Source organism: Sorex araneus, chromosome 2, assembly GCF_027595985.1.
Source record: "Sorex araneus isolate mSorAra2 chromosome 2, mSorAra2.pri, whole genome shotgun sequence".
Taxonomy (NCBI): domain Eukaryota; kingdom Metazoa; phylum Chordata; class Mammalia; order Eulipotyphla; family Soricidae; genus Sorex; species Sorex araneus.
This window is the reverse complement of record NC_073303.1, coordinates 132,725,881-132,739,269: the sequence shown is the minus strand read 5'-3', so window position 1 is coordinate 132,739,269 and position 13,389 is coordinate 132,725,881. Positions and strand designations below refer to the sequence as shown.

The 13,389-nt window shown below is 44.5% G+C and overlaps 1 protein-coding gene across 1 annotated transcript in view; it reads right to left on the bottom strand.

Moving 5' to 3' along the window:
• OSBPL11 (oxysterol binding protein like 11) overlaps window positions 1-13,389 on the bottom strand; it is a 76,686-nt gene that overhangs the window by 23,507 nt on the left and 39,790 nt on the right. The window contains exons 6-8 of the mRNA XM_055128858.1: window positions 9,816-10,017; window positions 6,405-6,550; window positions 2,309-2,449 (exon numbers count right to left, since the gene is read on the bottom strand). Coding sequence (XP_054984833.1) covers window positions 2,309-2,449; window positions 6,405-6,550; window positions 9,816-10,017 — 489 coding nt within the window. The remainder of the gene's footprint in view (window positions 1-2,308; window positions 2,450-6,404; window positions 6,551-9,815; window positions 10,018-13,389) is intronic.

Below are 13,389 nucleotides of genomic sequence, written 5' to 3'. Positions count from 1 at the left end.
AAGTGAATGCTAAAGGAAAGATGCTTTGTAGTTATATTTTCAGGTGAACAGTATTTCCTTCTTCTGTTTCTGAAGTGTCAGAGATAAAAACCAGGAACTCCTCAGGGGCCCCAGGGATCACTCTGTGACTAGGGAAAAAAGTCTTGCCAAACAAACAAACAAAAAATCCAGGAGTCACACATGTGAGGTGAGCCCTCAACACTCAGCCCCTCGGGGCCTGACTCCAATGAGCCCCCAGGACAGCGAGCAACTGTTCTGACACCTGCTTCCCCAGGACGAGCTCTCCCCTACCATGCCAGGACTCAGACTACACTCATATTTTGTTTCAGAAGGGGCCAAACCCTAAGGGGCTCAGGACCCTTCACAGTGGTACTCAGAAGACCAGCCCAGGCCCTACTCCAGCCCTCTGAGCCCCTTCCTGACCACAGACAGCACTCTTGCAGTGGGGTCACACCCAGTGGTGCTCAGGGCTACTCTGCGCTTGATGCTAGGGGTCACTCCCAATGGTTTATGGGTGACCAGGTAGAACTGGGGACTGAACTCACAGCTTCTTAAAAGCAAAGGATGCACTCCAACCTGTTGAGCCAACTTTCAGTTTCGCAGTTTTCTAAAAAATAATTTTATTGAGGCTGGAGTGATAGCACAGCGGGTAGGGCATTTGCCTTGCACATGGCCAACCCGGGTTCGATTCCAAGCATCCTATATGGTCCCCTGAGCACCACCAGGGGTAATTTCTGAGTGCAGAGCCAGGAGTGACCCCTGTGCATCGCCAGGTGTGACCCAAAAAGCAAAAAAAAAAAAATAATAATTTTATTAAGGAAGTATGTATGAGAAAGAGAGTGAGGGTGTGCAAGCCCTTCGACCCCCAAGTACAGGAAATAAATTGAAATTTGCACGCACATTCAGAAGGAGTGGGTGACTCCAGAGTGCTATGACCAGAGGAATGACGCCGCAGCCTGAGCTGGCAGGGAGTGTAGAGCAGGGCCTGCTCACCACGGACTCGCGCGACCAGGCCTCCTGATGCCACGGGTGCTCTCGGGGAAACCCCAGCCCACAGGCCATCTGCCCTGCTCTCATAATATAGCGCAGAACTGAGAAGTGTCAACAGACTTGGTCCTTGGCCACAGAGTGGAAAACACCTTGCTACCTTTAAGAATAATGTTTGTGGGTCTCTGTTCTTGATAATACCCAAAATGTAGAATTGAAAATGGGAAATAAGGTGGGAATATGTGGGAGTAGTTTTCATGGATTTGTGGACTATATATTTAATTTGTTACTGAACAGAGTCTCTTGCCCCCATGCCTGGCTGTCTTCACTAGGGCCCTTTGGAGGGGGTGGGTTGAGTTTCCCTCCCTGCCCCAAGCAGAGCCAAAGAACTCCAGAACCTAGCCACAGCCATGTTCAAGGCCCCTCTCCACACGTTCAGACGAGCCTCACACATGAAGGAACAAGCAAAGGAGCCCAGGTGTGCGGGACCTGGGGCTGAGATCTCCAAGCTTGCTCGAATCAGGACTGGGCCTCTTCCACCCAGACCTCCCATTTTCCAGTAGCTAGGTGGTCACACCCAGGGACTGTCCCTGGTGGCATGTAATCCCATCAATGGCCAACATCCAGAGACTATAAAGCCAAGCTCCCAGATATAACTAGAAATCTTGTAGCCTAGTTCTCCCTCTGGGAGAATCTGGCAAGCTACCAAGAGCTTCCTGCCCACATGGGAGAGCCTGGCAAACTCCCCGTAGTGTATTCACATGCCGAAACCAGTAACAAGCTGGGTCTCATTCCCCTGACCCTGAAAGAGCTTCCAATGTGGCACCATTGGGAAGGACGAGTAAAGAGAGGCTTCTAAAATCTCAGGGCTAGGACGAATGGAGACGTTACTGAAACCGCTCGAGAAATTCGACGATCAATGGGATGATAGTGATAGTGATAGTGATAGTGGTCTGTTCTTTAGACTTTCTTTTTTCCCATGTCAGTTGGTGTTTATTTTGCACAGAAAAATAAGACTAAGTTTTTACTTGCTGGGGGACTTCTTACTGTGCACGCGTGCACACACACACACACACACACACATACACACACAGACTTGTACGCGCACACACACACACAGAGACTTGTACGCGCACACACACACAGAGACTTGTACGCGCACACACAGAGACTTGTACGCGCACACACACATACACACAATTTTTAGATTAAAAAGAAATTATCAAGAGATTAAGAAAACACTTCATTAAGAGTGAGAAGCACCACCAATCACGGCTGCAGCCTGGCCTGGCGGTGCCCGAAGCCAGCGTCCCACACTCACTCTGGTCAGGTCCATGCCCAGCTTGAGCTGCGACAGCAGGTGCAGGATGACACTGCGCTGCTCCTCCACAGCCCCCAGGTCGTCCTCCTTGTTGTCGCAGGTGTCCTCCACTTCATCCTCTGTATGGACCTCCTCTGGCTCCTGGATACAACACAAAGCAAATGTCCAGTGTGAGACACGCCATCCCGCGCCTAAGCAACGGCATCCGAAGTGTGAATATTATGCTTTAGGATGACCCTTCCAACGACTAAGCCATAAACCCAATGACAGCGAAAATTATTGTCTTTCATATATCATGTTTCTTCTTTTTTTATTGAGGGTGGGGGAACCTGGGCCACATTCGGCTGTGCTCAGGGGTCACTCCTGGTGGTGTGTGGGAGCAGTGTGAGGCCAAGGACTGAACTGGGATCAGCAGCATGCAAGGCAGTGCTTTAACCCCTGCATGCCCCAAGAACCTTGTAAGACCCTTTCTCTGTCACATGGGGAGTCTCCTATCTCTCTCAGGGGTAGAAGTTTCTAATAACTCTGTTCAAGACTGGTATATGAGTACATATCTTTGGTAATCCTTTATATTTAAGATACAAAGATTTTATTTATTTAGTCTGGTTTGGGGCTACACCTGGTGGTGTGCGGGGATTACTCCTGGCTCTGTACTCAGGGGTCACTCCTGATTGTGTTCAGGGACAATATGAAGGGTCGAAGGTCAATCACAGGTCAGTCAAGTGCAAGACAAGCTCCCTGCCCATTGTACTACCTCACTGGCCCCAGATATGAGGATTTAAAAAACAAATTATTTTGGGGCCAGAAATATGGCAAAGCACATGCCTTGCATGTGCAAGACCCTGAGTTTGATCCCCTGTACCACTGACTGTGACCCCCCCATAACAATAATAACAAAAAAGATGGGGCTTGAAAAATAGTACTATGGGCAGGGCACATGTAAGCATGTGGCCTACCCCAGTTTAATCTCCATCACTCCATATAAATATATGAAATAAAAATATATTTTAAATATTTCATATATTTGAAATATGAAAAAAATATATGAAATAAAAATAAAGGAATATTTTATTGTTTTTATAAAAAGTCAAATCAGATTAGAAAAGAGGAATTATGTCCACTAATACTGATTTTTTTTTCTTTTACAAATACTGATTCTTAATCTTGATGCATATACAACAATCAGGAAGCCGGCCGTTCTTTTTGAAATGTTTTCCTCTAGGGTCACCATGCTTTTCTCAAGGAAGTGCTAAAACAGAAAACAACCAAAAGAGCTTCACTGAAAAACACACATGCTAAAGGTAAAAATCACTGCAAACTCCTGGGGCTGGAGAGTGTCCAGGGCGGTGCCTGGACAGATCACAACTTGGCCAGGCATGATCTCTGAGCTCAAAAGTCCTGAGCACTGCTCAGTGTGGCTCAAAAAGCAAAAGCAAAAACAAGAAAACTCCTTACATACCTCTCCTCTAACATCAGCGTTTCCACTACTATAGTCTCCAGTTTGTACCAACATTCTAATTTCAAAGCTGCACCGTGGCATAGGGGACAGCTCAGAGGCTGCACTGCTCCTGATGCCTTCTTACACACATTTATGACCTAACAGCCTCTTCTCATGTAAGACCAGCATGCGAATAAACCATACTATACTAAATCTCTGATATCAATGCTTGCTTTCTTACTTTACGCGTGCTGTGAACAAAATCAATTTTTTACCTAGTTATTTAGGGTCAAACACTCAGTCATATTTTTACTCAAACCAGTCAATTTTAAGTCCAACTGATTTTTATCTTGATAGGCACATTTCCTATTAATTGTTTCTATTTTCATAGTCTTCTATTCACACTTGAATCCAAGACATATCCTTTACCAATGTCACATCCATTCCTAAGTCCATTATTATTGTCTATCATATTAAATTACTTTTGCATGATTTGATGTTTCTGAGGGCAATTTATATTGTGCCCAGGGATTATCATTCCACAGAGAATGCAATATGAATGGTCATCTGGATTTGTAAATGCCAACATAGATTTTCCATAAAACAAGTGCTTCACTAAATTCTTACATTTGAACAATCTTATGGTATTATCTCAGCTTTACAGATGGGAAATCAATACTGAGAGTAACCAATTGGCCTACATGTTAGTATTAAGACAGGCCCTTGATGCAAAATCGCAAGGCAATCTTCTAGACAGTAAGTGTGCATGCTTCAGCGTTTGTTCCCATTATTCCTCTGTGATCCCGGAGATTCCCTTCCTCCTCTTCTCAGATACTGTCTCCTCTCAAAGCCCAATTCCAATTTTCTCTTGGAAATATTGCTCATCCAAGGGGCTGGGACATAGTCCAATGGGCAGGTGCCTTGCACACAGTCTACCTGGGCTCTGCCTGCATCACCATTGGCCCCTGAACCCTGCTAGGAGATCCATAAGTGCAGTCAGGGTAGGGCCCAAAGCAGATCAAACCTTCCTCATCCACTCTACTCAATTCATCTGTTATTTCTCTGAATGTAGAAACATCTTTTTAATTAAGAGGGAAGAAAATTCTGCTCCTGTTATCAAATGGATGTTCAGTGTATATGTTTAAGAATAAAAAGATTATAAGTCTCTTCAGGGAAATAATTTTTATGTCTCCTCTAACTCCTACACTGACTTGGCATATACTACCTGGTGAAATAAACACGAACATCTGCTTGGGTTCAAAAGGGAACTACTAAAAAGTTACAAAAGAAAAAAGCATTTCATACTCAGAAACAATTCTCCCCTGGCCACTCTGCTTTTTGCCTGTCTCAGTCAGCCCAGTTCTTTGTCTGCTTTGGAAGGAAGTCCCTGTGTCTTAGTTCATGTAAGTAACTTACTAATATAAAAATAGCCATAAACTATTCTTGATTCAGTTGTTTTTGGGTTTTTTTTTGCTTTTTGGGTCACACCCAGTGATGCTCAGGGGTTACTCCTGGCGGTGCTCAGGGGACCATATGGGATGCTGGGAATCGAGCCGGGGTCAGCCGCGTGCAAGGCAAATGCGTTACCCGCTGTGCTATCGCTCCAGCCCCCTTGATTCAGTAGTTTAACTTGGCAATCTAATCTAAAGAAATATTCCAAATAAAAGGAAGAAAACAAATATTCAGGATCATATACTACTATGTATCTATTTATAATAAAAAATTATAAACAACCTAGATATTCAAAAGCTGCTTCAATCTGAAAATCTTTAATTACATAGGCCAGGATAACATAGAAAAATGCTCATGAGAAGTACCAAGTAAGAAGAAAAAGCAGAGGATAAAAAAGACAATGAAAGTACCAACTAAGAAGAGTTAAAATAAAACCATGTAATTAGAATGAACATACAAATAATAGATGTGAATACAAAAAGCAAAAACCAGTATGATTTTGACGTAGCAGTAGAACTGTGAATAGACTCAAATTCTGGTTAGCTTCTGGAATATTCTGGAATATACCTTACCTCTGAGCTTGTGTCTAACACACAATAGAAAAAAGTGGTTTGTTATATACAATCTTAAACTTAAATTTGCAAGCTCATAGTGAATATCTAGTTACTAATATCAATTAAGATAATGATGCAAAGGGCTGGTGCGATAGCACAGCGGGTAGGGGGTTTGCCTTGCACGCGGTCGACCCGGGTTCGATTCCCAGCATCCCATATGGTCCCCTGAGCACCGCCAGGAGTGATTCCTGAGTGCAGAGCCAGAGTAACCCCTGTGCATCGCCAGGTGTGACCCAAAAAGCAAAAAAAAAAAAAAAAAGATAATGGTGCAAGATGTTATGAGACAAATCTTACACAAGTTTATATTTGGTGTTTTCTAGAAAATTTAATATGTAAATATCAGTCTTAAAAATAAATTTTTAGCAAGCAAGAGTAAATAAAAGTGAAAAGGGTATTAACCTAGCCTAGAAAACACAACATATACAATATACATATAGTACACCTTCTTCTACAGTCAATGAAATTTAAAGTGGAACAAATTCCAGCTAGAGTTCACAAGAATCTAATTCCATGTTAATCTGACTTACACACCCTCACGATGAAAAGAGAACTGGCTCTTTCCAGGGATCTTTCACTTTTCACTTTATCTTACCCTTGCTCCTAGTCCAGATTCTGAGCCACGCTGCTCCTCCGGGCCTGGGGCCGGTTTACTCTGCTCGGCTGCAAAGGGCTGGTCCGCTCCATTTTTATAGTGGTTTGGTAAAGGTATCTTTGGTTCTAACCACTCGATTGTCGTTCCTGATGAAGTAAGAGAAAACTTTCGCTGAAACGTGCTCATAATTTGCAAAGTTCAGCAGATGCAGGTTTTATTAAACAATTAGGTTTTCCATGTACAAGGCTAAAAGCAATTTAACCTATTAAGAGACTCTGCAAGACGGCTACTACTATCTCATTAGCATGAGCACCATGATTGGGTATTTACAACATAGCAACCTGCAACTTGAAATCAGATACCTTTAGAAGAATCAACAGGTGAACTCACTTCTGGGGCAAACTTGCCAGTCATGAAGTGTGTTTCTACCCTAACAGTTTATTGTTTGTCCTTTCTACATTAATCCTACCCTTCTAGTGATCTAAAAGTACATAATTAGAGTCACAAATAGGGCAGGAGTCTGGGGCTGGGCAACAGGAAAATCTGCTTCAATTTGGAATTGGACCATATTCTCAGTGGCAATTTTCTAACCAACCAAGATAACCCTCTGATCTAATTTAAGAACTGCATCAGTCTATTCCCCTTTTCAATCATGTGTATATATATATATGTATATATGTCTATATATATACTCATATTCTTGCAAACTGAAGAGCCCTTCACTAAATAAATAATAGCTGACCTGGTGAAAGACAGTAGTCACATTTGGAGACCTGTCATCCCTGCAATTAATGACTCAATGTCTCTTATTACCCTCAACTAGATTAACAAAGTGGATTCCATGCCTAATCAATAATGGAAAACATTCCATCTGATTTCAGAGACTGATCTCTGTTTCACAGAAGCTTGGTTAAAGAGTGCTACGATAAGGAATACTGAAAATACTGTAGCCCAGAAATTAAAAGGAGTTGAGTGTTCACGCAGACTGTTAGAACCTTCCAATAGAGAAATAACTACAGGCGACCAAAGTCTTGCCACCACTACCGCTTATACTTTGCCCGGGATTGGAGGGTTTCAAGATTTGGGGGATGCCCTAGATATGTTATGAGGCCTATTCCCAAATTCTAAAGAAATGTGAACTCTTTGCTCCTTAGAATGTTTATTTTAAATGTTAGTATACAGATGTACTTGCTTCTAAAAACACAACATACAAGCACTAAATTTAAGAGAACTGTTTAAGAGATCAGCAAGCAGGGACAGGGCAATGGTATAGCAGGGAAGATGTGGGCTGTGCTCATGAATGGCCTGGGATCAATCCCTGGGACCCCATATGATTTCCTGAGAACTGCCAGGAGTGATCCCTGAGCTGAGTCAGGAGTAAGTCCTGAGTACAGCAAACTGAGAGAGGAGAGGGAAGAGAGAGGAAATAAAAGAGAGAGAGAGGTGTGTGTGTGTGTCCAACTTTTAGAGGAGATAGAAGAGAGAGAGAGGGGTGTGTGTGTGTGTGTGTGTGTGTGTGTGTCCAACTTTTAGAGGAGATAGAAGAGAGGTGTGTGTGTGTGTGTGTGTGTGTGTCCAACTTTTAGAGGAGATAGAAGAGAGAGAGGGGTGTGTGTGTGTGTGTGTGTGTGTGTGTGTGTGTGTGTGTGTGTGTGTGTGTGTGTGTGTGTACAACTTTTCCCCATTGGTTATGGCTAACTTTGGGGGAGAAGGAGGGAATTGGGCCATACTTCATGGCAATTAGTGCTTACTCTTGGCTCTGCTCAGGAAAATCCCAATGACACTTAGGGGACCAGATGTGGTGCCAGGGACTGAACTAGGGTCAGCCACATACAAGGAAAGTAACCTTGCATTCTCTCCAGACCTCATAATTACAGTTTTATTGCCAAGTAACCTAAGAATAAACTTCTACAAAATGTGACCATGCAATAACCAGACTGCACCGAAGATTCCAGTATGCAAAGCACATGCTCAGCCACTGAACTACCTCTCTGACCCCACACACCTAATTTGGGAAATGTTAACTTTTTATGGTAAGAAATACCAACAGATGTTCATTAATTTCCCCAGAAGCCTACAGATCTTACTCCAAAAATAGTAATGTGAAAGGAGCAGTTTTCAGGTAGGCTCTCTATACAACATACAATGTGTTTCACTCTTCATGTGTTTGTGTGGTTGGGCCATCATGGGTGGTATTCAGGAAATATATGTGGTGATCTGGGGTACTGAACCCAGGTCAACTACATGCAAGGCAAGGGCCTAACCCACTGTTGTAGCTCTTTGGCCTCATCTTTCCCTTTTAAAAAGAAAAACCAACATATTTAATTATGAAGCAATCATTTAAAAGATACTGGACCACAGAGATAGTATAGAAGGAAAATGCTTATATTGCATATAGCAGACTCTAGTTCAGTCCCTGAGGTCACATATGGTCCCAGGCACAGGCCCCCCCCACAAAAAAACAAAAAAGATTGCATAGTGGGGGCAGAGAGAATATAGTGAGTAAGGTGCTTGCCCTGCACACAGTGAACCCAGGTTTGATCTTCAACACCCCAGTGACCCTGGGCGCTGCCTGAGTGACCCGAGTGCAGAGTGGAGCAAACCTTAAGGACTGCCAGGTATGCCTAAAAGTATGAATATTAAACTACATAAACAAAATGTGAAACTAAGAATTTTAGACATTATATGGTATTTATTATGTCATACAATTCATATTGTGCTATACAATATGAACTTTTAAAATCAGGTAGCACTGGGCTGGGGAAAGAACTCACACGTGCTAAAAGCACATATGCCTGCCAGGGGAACCGGGCTTCAGTCTTTAACTCTGCCGAGGCCTCAAGTCTGTAAGGCAGACAAACCTCGCAGAATCACTGCGAGATCTCCACTGAAAGATGCGGGTCTGAGTTAAGGGATATGGGTTTGGCTTGGTCTTTTGTTTGCTTATTTTTTGAGGGGAAGGCATACCCTCTCACACCCAGGGCCTATTCCCAACTCTGAGCTCAGGAGTGATCCTTGGTTGTACTGGGGAAACAGACGTGGTGCTGGGAATTCGAACCACAGGTTGCGGGCTGCAAGATAAGTATCTTAGCCCTTATACTACCGCTCAGACCCCCCAAAGAACATTTCTTCTGTTTAACTGTGTGTGTGTGTGTGTGTGTGTGTGTGTGTGTGTGTTGCAGTACTGAAGATCAAGTGTGTGTGTGTGTGTGTGTGTGTGTGTGTGTGTGTGTGTGTGTGTGTGTGTGTGTGTGTGTGTGTGGTGCAGGCAATACTGAAGATCAAATCCAGATCTCACACTTGGAAGGCATATGCTCTGCAGACACTTTTTGTTTGACTTAAGTGTTCCTGAGGAATGCAGTCCTCTTTCTGTCATGTTCTTTGTTCTGTCGGACCTTCACTTCAACTCACCTGCAGGCAGTGAGCTCCTCTGATGGGCCGCGTGCTGCAGCTGGAGGATGTGGAAGCAATCGCCCAGGCAGTTCATGGTTGCCATGGAAGTAGCTTTGAGCATTAAGAGGTCCTGGTCCAAGGAACTGAGATGGCCAGAGGCAGGCAGGCATTCAATGCGTCTAATTAAGTCTCTCTGTTGTCCTTCAGCATGAGACATCATCTGAGGAAAAAAAACAGTTCCACATGTTCCACTGGATTTCTGTGTAGCATGTACACAAAGTTGCCATTTTAATTACCATAATCAGTTTCTGAGTCATTTTTAGAATATATTAAGCTTATATAACCTACTTTTTTAAAAACTGAATCACCGTGGATAGTTATAAGCTTTTGTGTTTGAGTTTCAATCATACAATAATCAAACACCCATCCTTCCACCAGTGCACATTCCCAATCACCAATCTCCCCAGTATACCCCCCCCTTTCCTACCTTCCCTCTGCCTCTATGGCAATTTCCCCCATACTCTCTACTTTTGGGCATTACGGTTTGCAATACAGATACTGTGAGGCTATCACATTTGGTCCTTTGTCTACATTCAGCACACATCTCCCATCCTGTACGATTCTTCCAACCATCATTGACTTAGTGATCCCTTCTCTATCCCAGCTGCCTTCTCCCCCAGCTCATAAGACAGGCTTCCATCTATGGGGCAATATTCCTGGCCCTTGTGTCTACTGTCCTTGGGTGTCAGTCTAATATTATGTTATTTTATATTCCACAAATGAGTGCAGTCATTCTCTGTCTGTCCCTCTCTTTCTGACTCATTTCACTTAGCATCATACTCTCCATGACCATCCACTTAGAAGCAAATTTCATGACTTCATCTCTCCAGCTGCATATAACTACTTTATTTTCAATTAATGATTTATAGTGCTTACCAATTAAGTAAAAGATTGCACTTTTATTTGAAAGCAACTAAGATTTAAAAAAACCCTTCACGAACAGTATAGATTTATAAAAGTCATCAGAATGAACCATCTGAATCATCTTAATTATCAGTATCAATATTTCATTCCATAATAAAACTAAACCCTGGCCTACACTTGCAACCACTTGTCTGGACTTCTGAGCAGGCTCAGTTTAAGCCTACATCAAGAACACAATGGTTTCACACGTTGCTTCTCTCCGAATCTGTCTGGTTCCATGAGACTAACTCTGGTGCAAACACTCAAAACTTTTCTGTCGAAACCCTGTGTCCCCTTCTCCCAACATAGCCAATGGAAAAATAATGACTAATGAGCAATCCAATTCATAAAACTGAAACCTGAATTTCACTGTATCACTGTCATCCCATTGTTCATTGATTTACTCGAGTGGGCGCCAGTTAAGTCTCCATTCATCCCAGCCTGAGATTTTAGCAGCCTCTCCTCACTCGTCTTTCGCAATGATTGGAGGCGTCTTTCAGGGTCAGGGGAATGAGGCCTGTTATTGTTACTATTTTTGGCATATCGAATATGCCACGGGGAGCTTGCCAAGCCCTGCCGCAGTTTGGGCGGGAGACTCTTGGTAGCTTGCCAGGCTCTACAAGAGGCATGTATTTTTATTTCCCTCATCTATGATGATGTGTCGCGTAGTCATGGACCAGGAATATGTTCGCTCATGTGTGAGGCTCGGCCCAAGTGTGTGGAAAGCGGCCTGGAGCGTGGCGGCGGTTGGGTAGTGGAGGTCGGCTGCCGGGGCTGGGACCCTTGGGTCGGGGAGGGCTCTCACCCACCCCCCTCAGGTGAAACCTGAATTTACCATATTTAATTACATTCAATACTGAGTGGAAGGTTCTCAGATTGCCCGTCCCATTGGACACTATATTAATTTACACAGAAACTCCACAGGAAAGAGACTCAGCTTTCAGAAACTCTGATCCAAATCACCTTTTCTGGAGTTGGCAGTGCGGGAGCTGACTCTCCCCCCTTCTGTGTTCCCTCCCCGAGAGCAGAGCGTTCCATCTTTCGCTCAGCTTGTCTTCCTGCTGTTCAGACTCCTCCTGACTTCTCTGTATCACCCACATGCTCTTCGTTTCAGGCGTTTCCAACTAGTTTACTCATTCCAGCTCTCCTGCTTCCTTGCGCGCTGCTGACCACCATGCTATCGTTTCTTTGAACTCACCAAACATCTCATCACAGTGTCAGTAAAGAATCATCTGAGGATTTCCTGCTGTTATTTCTCTTTGGTGAAATTGCTTTTGCCCCTTGAGCTTGGTGGGCTTCTGCCTGTTATCCCCCCATTGATTTTCCAGTGTTCTTGCGGTGCTGGGAGGAGTCTTAATGAACCCCTCTGGAAGACTGCTGAAGCTGAATGCTGCTCTGCCTTTTCTGCCTGTCCTGGGACGAGGGAGCAGTGAGTAGAGGGTCAAGCAGGACTGCGGTGTGGGCTGCAGACAGTGCAGGTCACGTGTGGATGCTGTTGGGACACCCCCAGAGGGAGAGGCTCTGCCTCCCGTGCTGAAATAGGCCCAGCGACAGCAGCCAGAGGCCAGCCTCACCTGGGCGGTGGAGCAGCCCGCCGGAGTCCCCTTCTCCTTCTCAGACGCTGCTGACATGCGATGGCTGCATGTCACACACACTTGGCTGTGGAGCTCACCAAGGACCACTCTCCTTCACGGGGAAGGGGGCAGGAACGACACATGGTCACACACACTCAGCAGTGTTCAGGGACGATTACAAGCTCAGCACTTGGGGGTCACTGTGTTTGGAGAACTATAGAACAGGGAAAGAATCCGAGGCTCATGCGTGCAAAACACGCGCTCTAGCCAGCTGAGCTCTCCCCAGCCCTGGGACTCACACGCTTCCAAGGCCCTGAATGCACTTCTGCTGCTCAGGAGAACACACAGGTTTTTGTGGTGGCACCGTGGTTCCTCAGCAGAGGAATGTCAGGATGGCGTGCTTGTTCCACCCCAGTTCCAGAGAGCCAAGGGAGGTGCCGTGCCCAGTCTCCCAACAGTTCATTTCGTTTTATGACTTGTTTTTGTTTTCAGTCACACCTGGTGATGTTCAGGGGTTACTCCTGGCTCTGCACTCAGGAATCACTCCTGGCAGGCTGAGGGGACCATATGGGATGCTGGGGATCGAACCCAGGTCCAGGTAGGCTGCGTGCAAGGCAAATGCCCTCCCCACTGTGCTATCGCTCCAGCCCCTCCCAATAGTCAACCTCCTGATCAAGAAGGGCTTACTTCAATATTACATCAGTGGGGCCAGAGAGATGGTGTTAAGGGCACATGTTTGGCATGTGAGAATCCCAGGTTCTGTCTACAACACTGCAAGGTCCCAGTGTTAGAGCAAACCCAAGAAGCACCAAATGTGGCCCAAAATCCAAAACAAGCATATAAAAATGTGCATGTATAATTTGTAAATTATTCAATATTATCTTAAAGCCAACAAAAATTGAATATAGGGAAAAATTCTAACAAGAACGAATATCTACAATATATATATTCAGCTCTCACATGAAACACCTAAGAGAAAGGAGGAAAAAGTATTACACACAAAGTATAACATTCGTGTGTGTGTGTGTGTGCGCACGCGCGCGCGTGCACGCAAG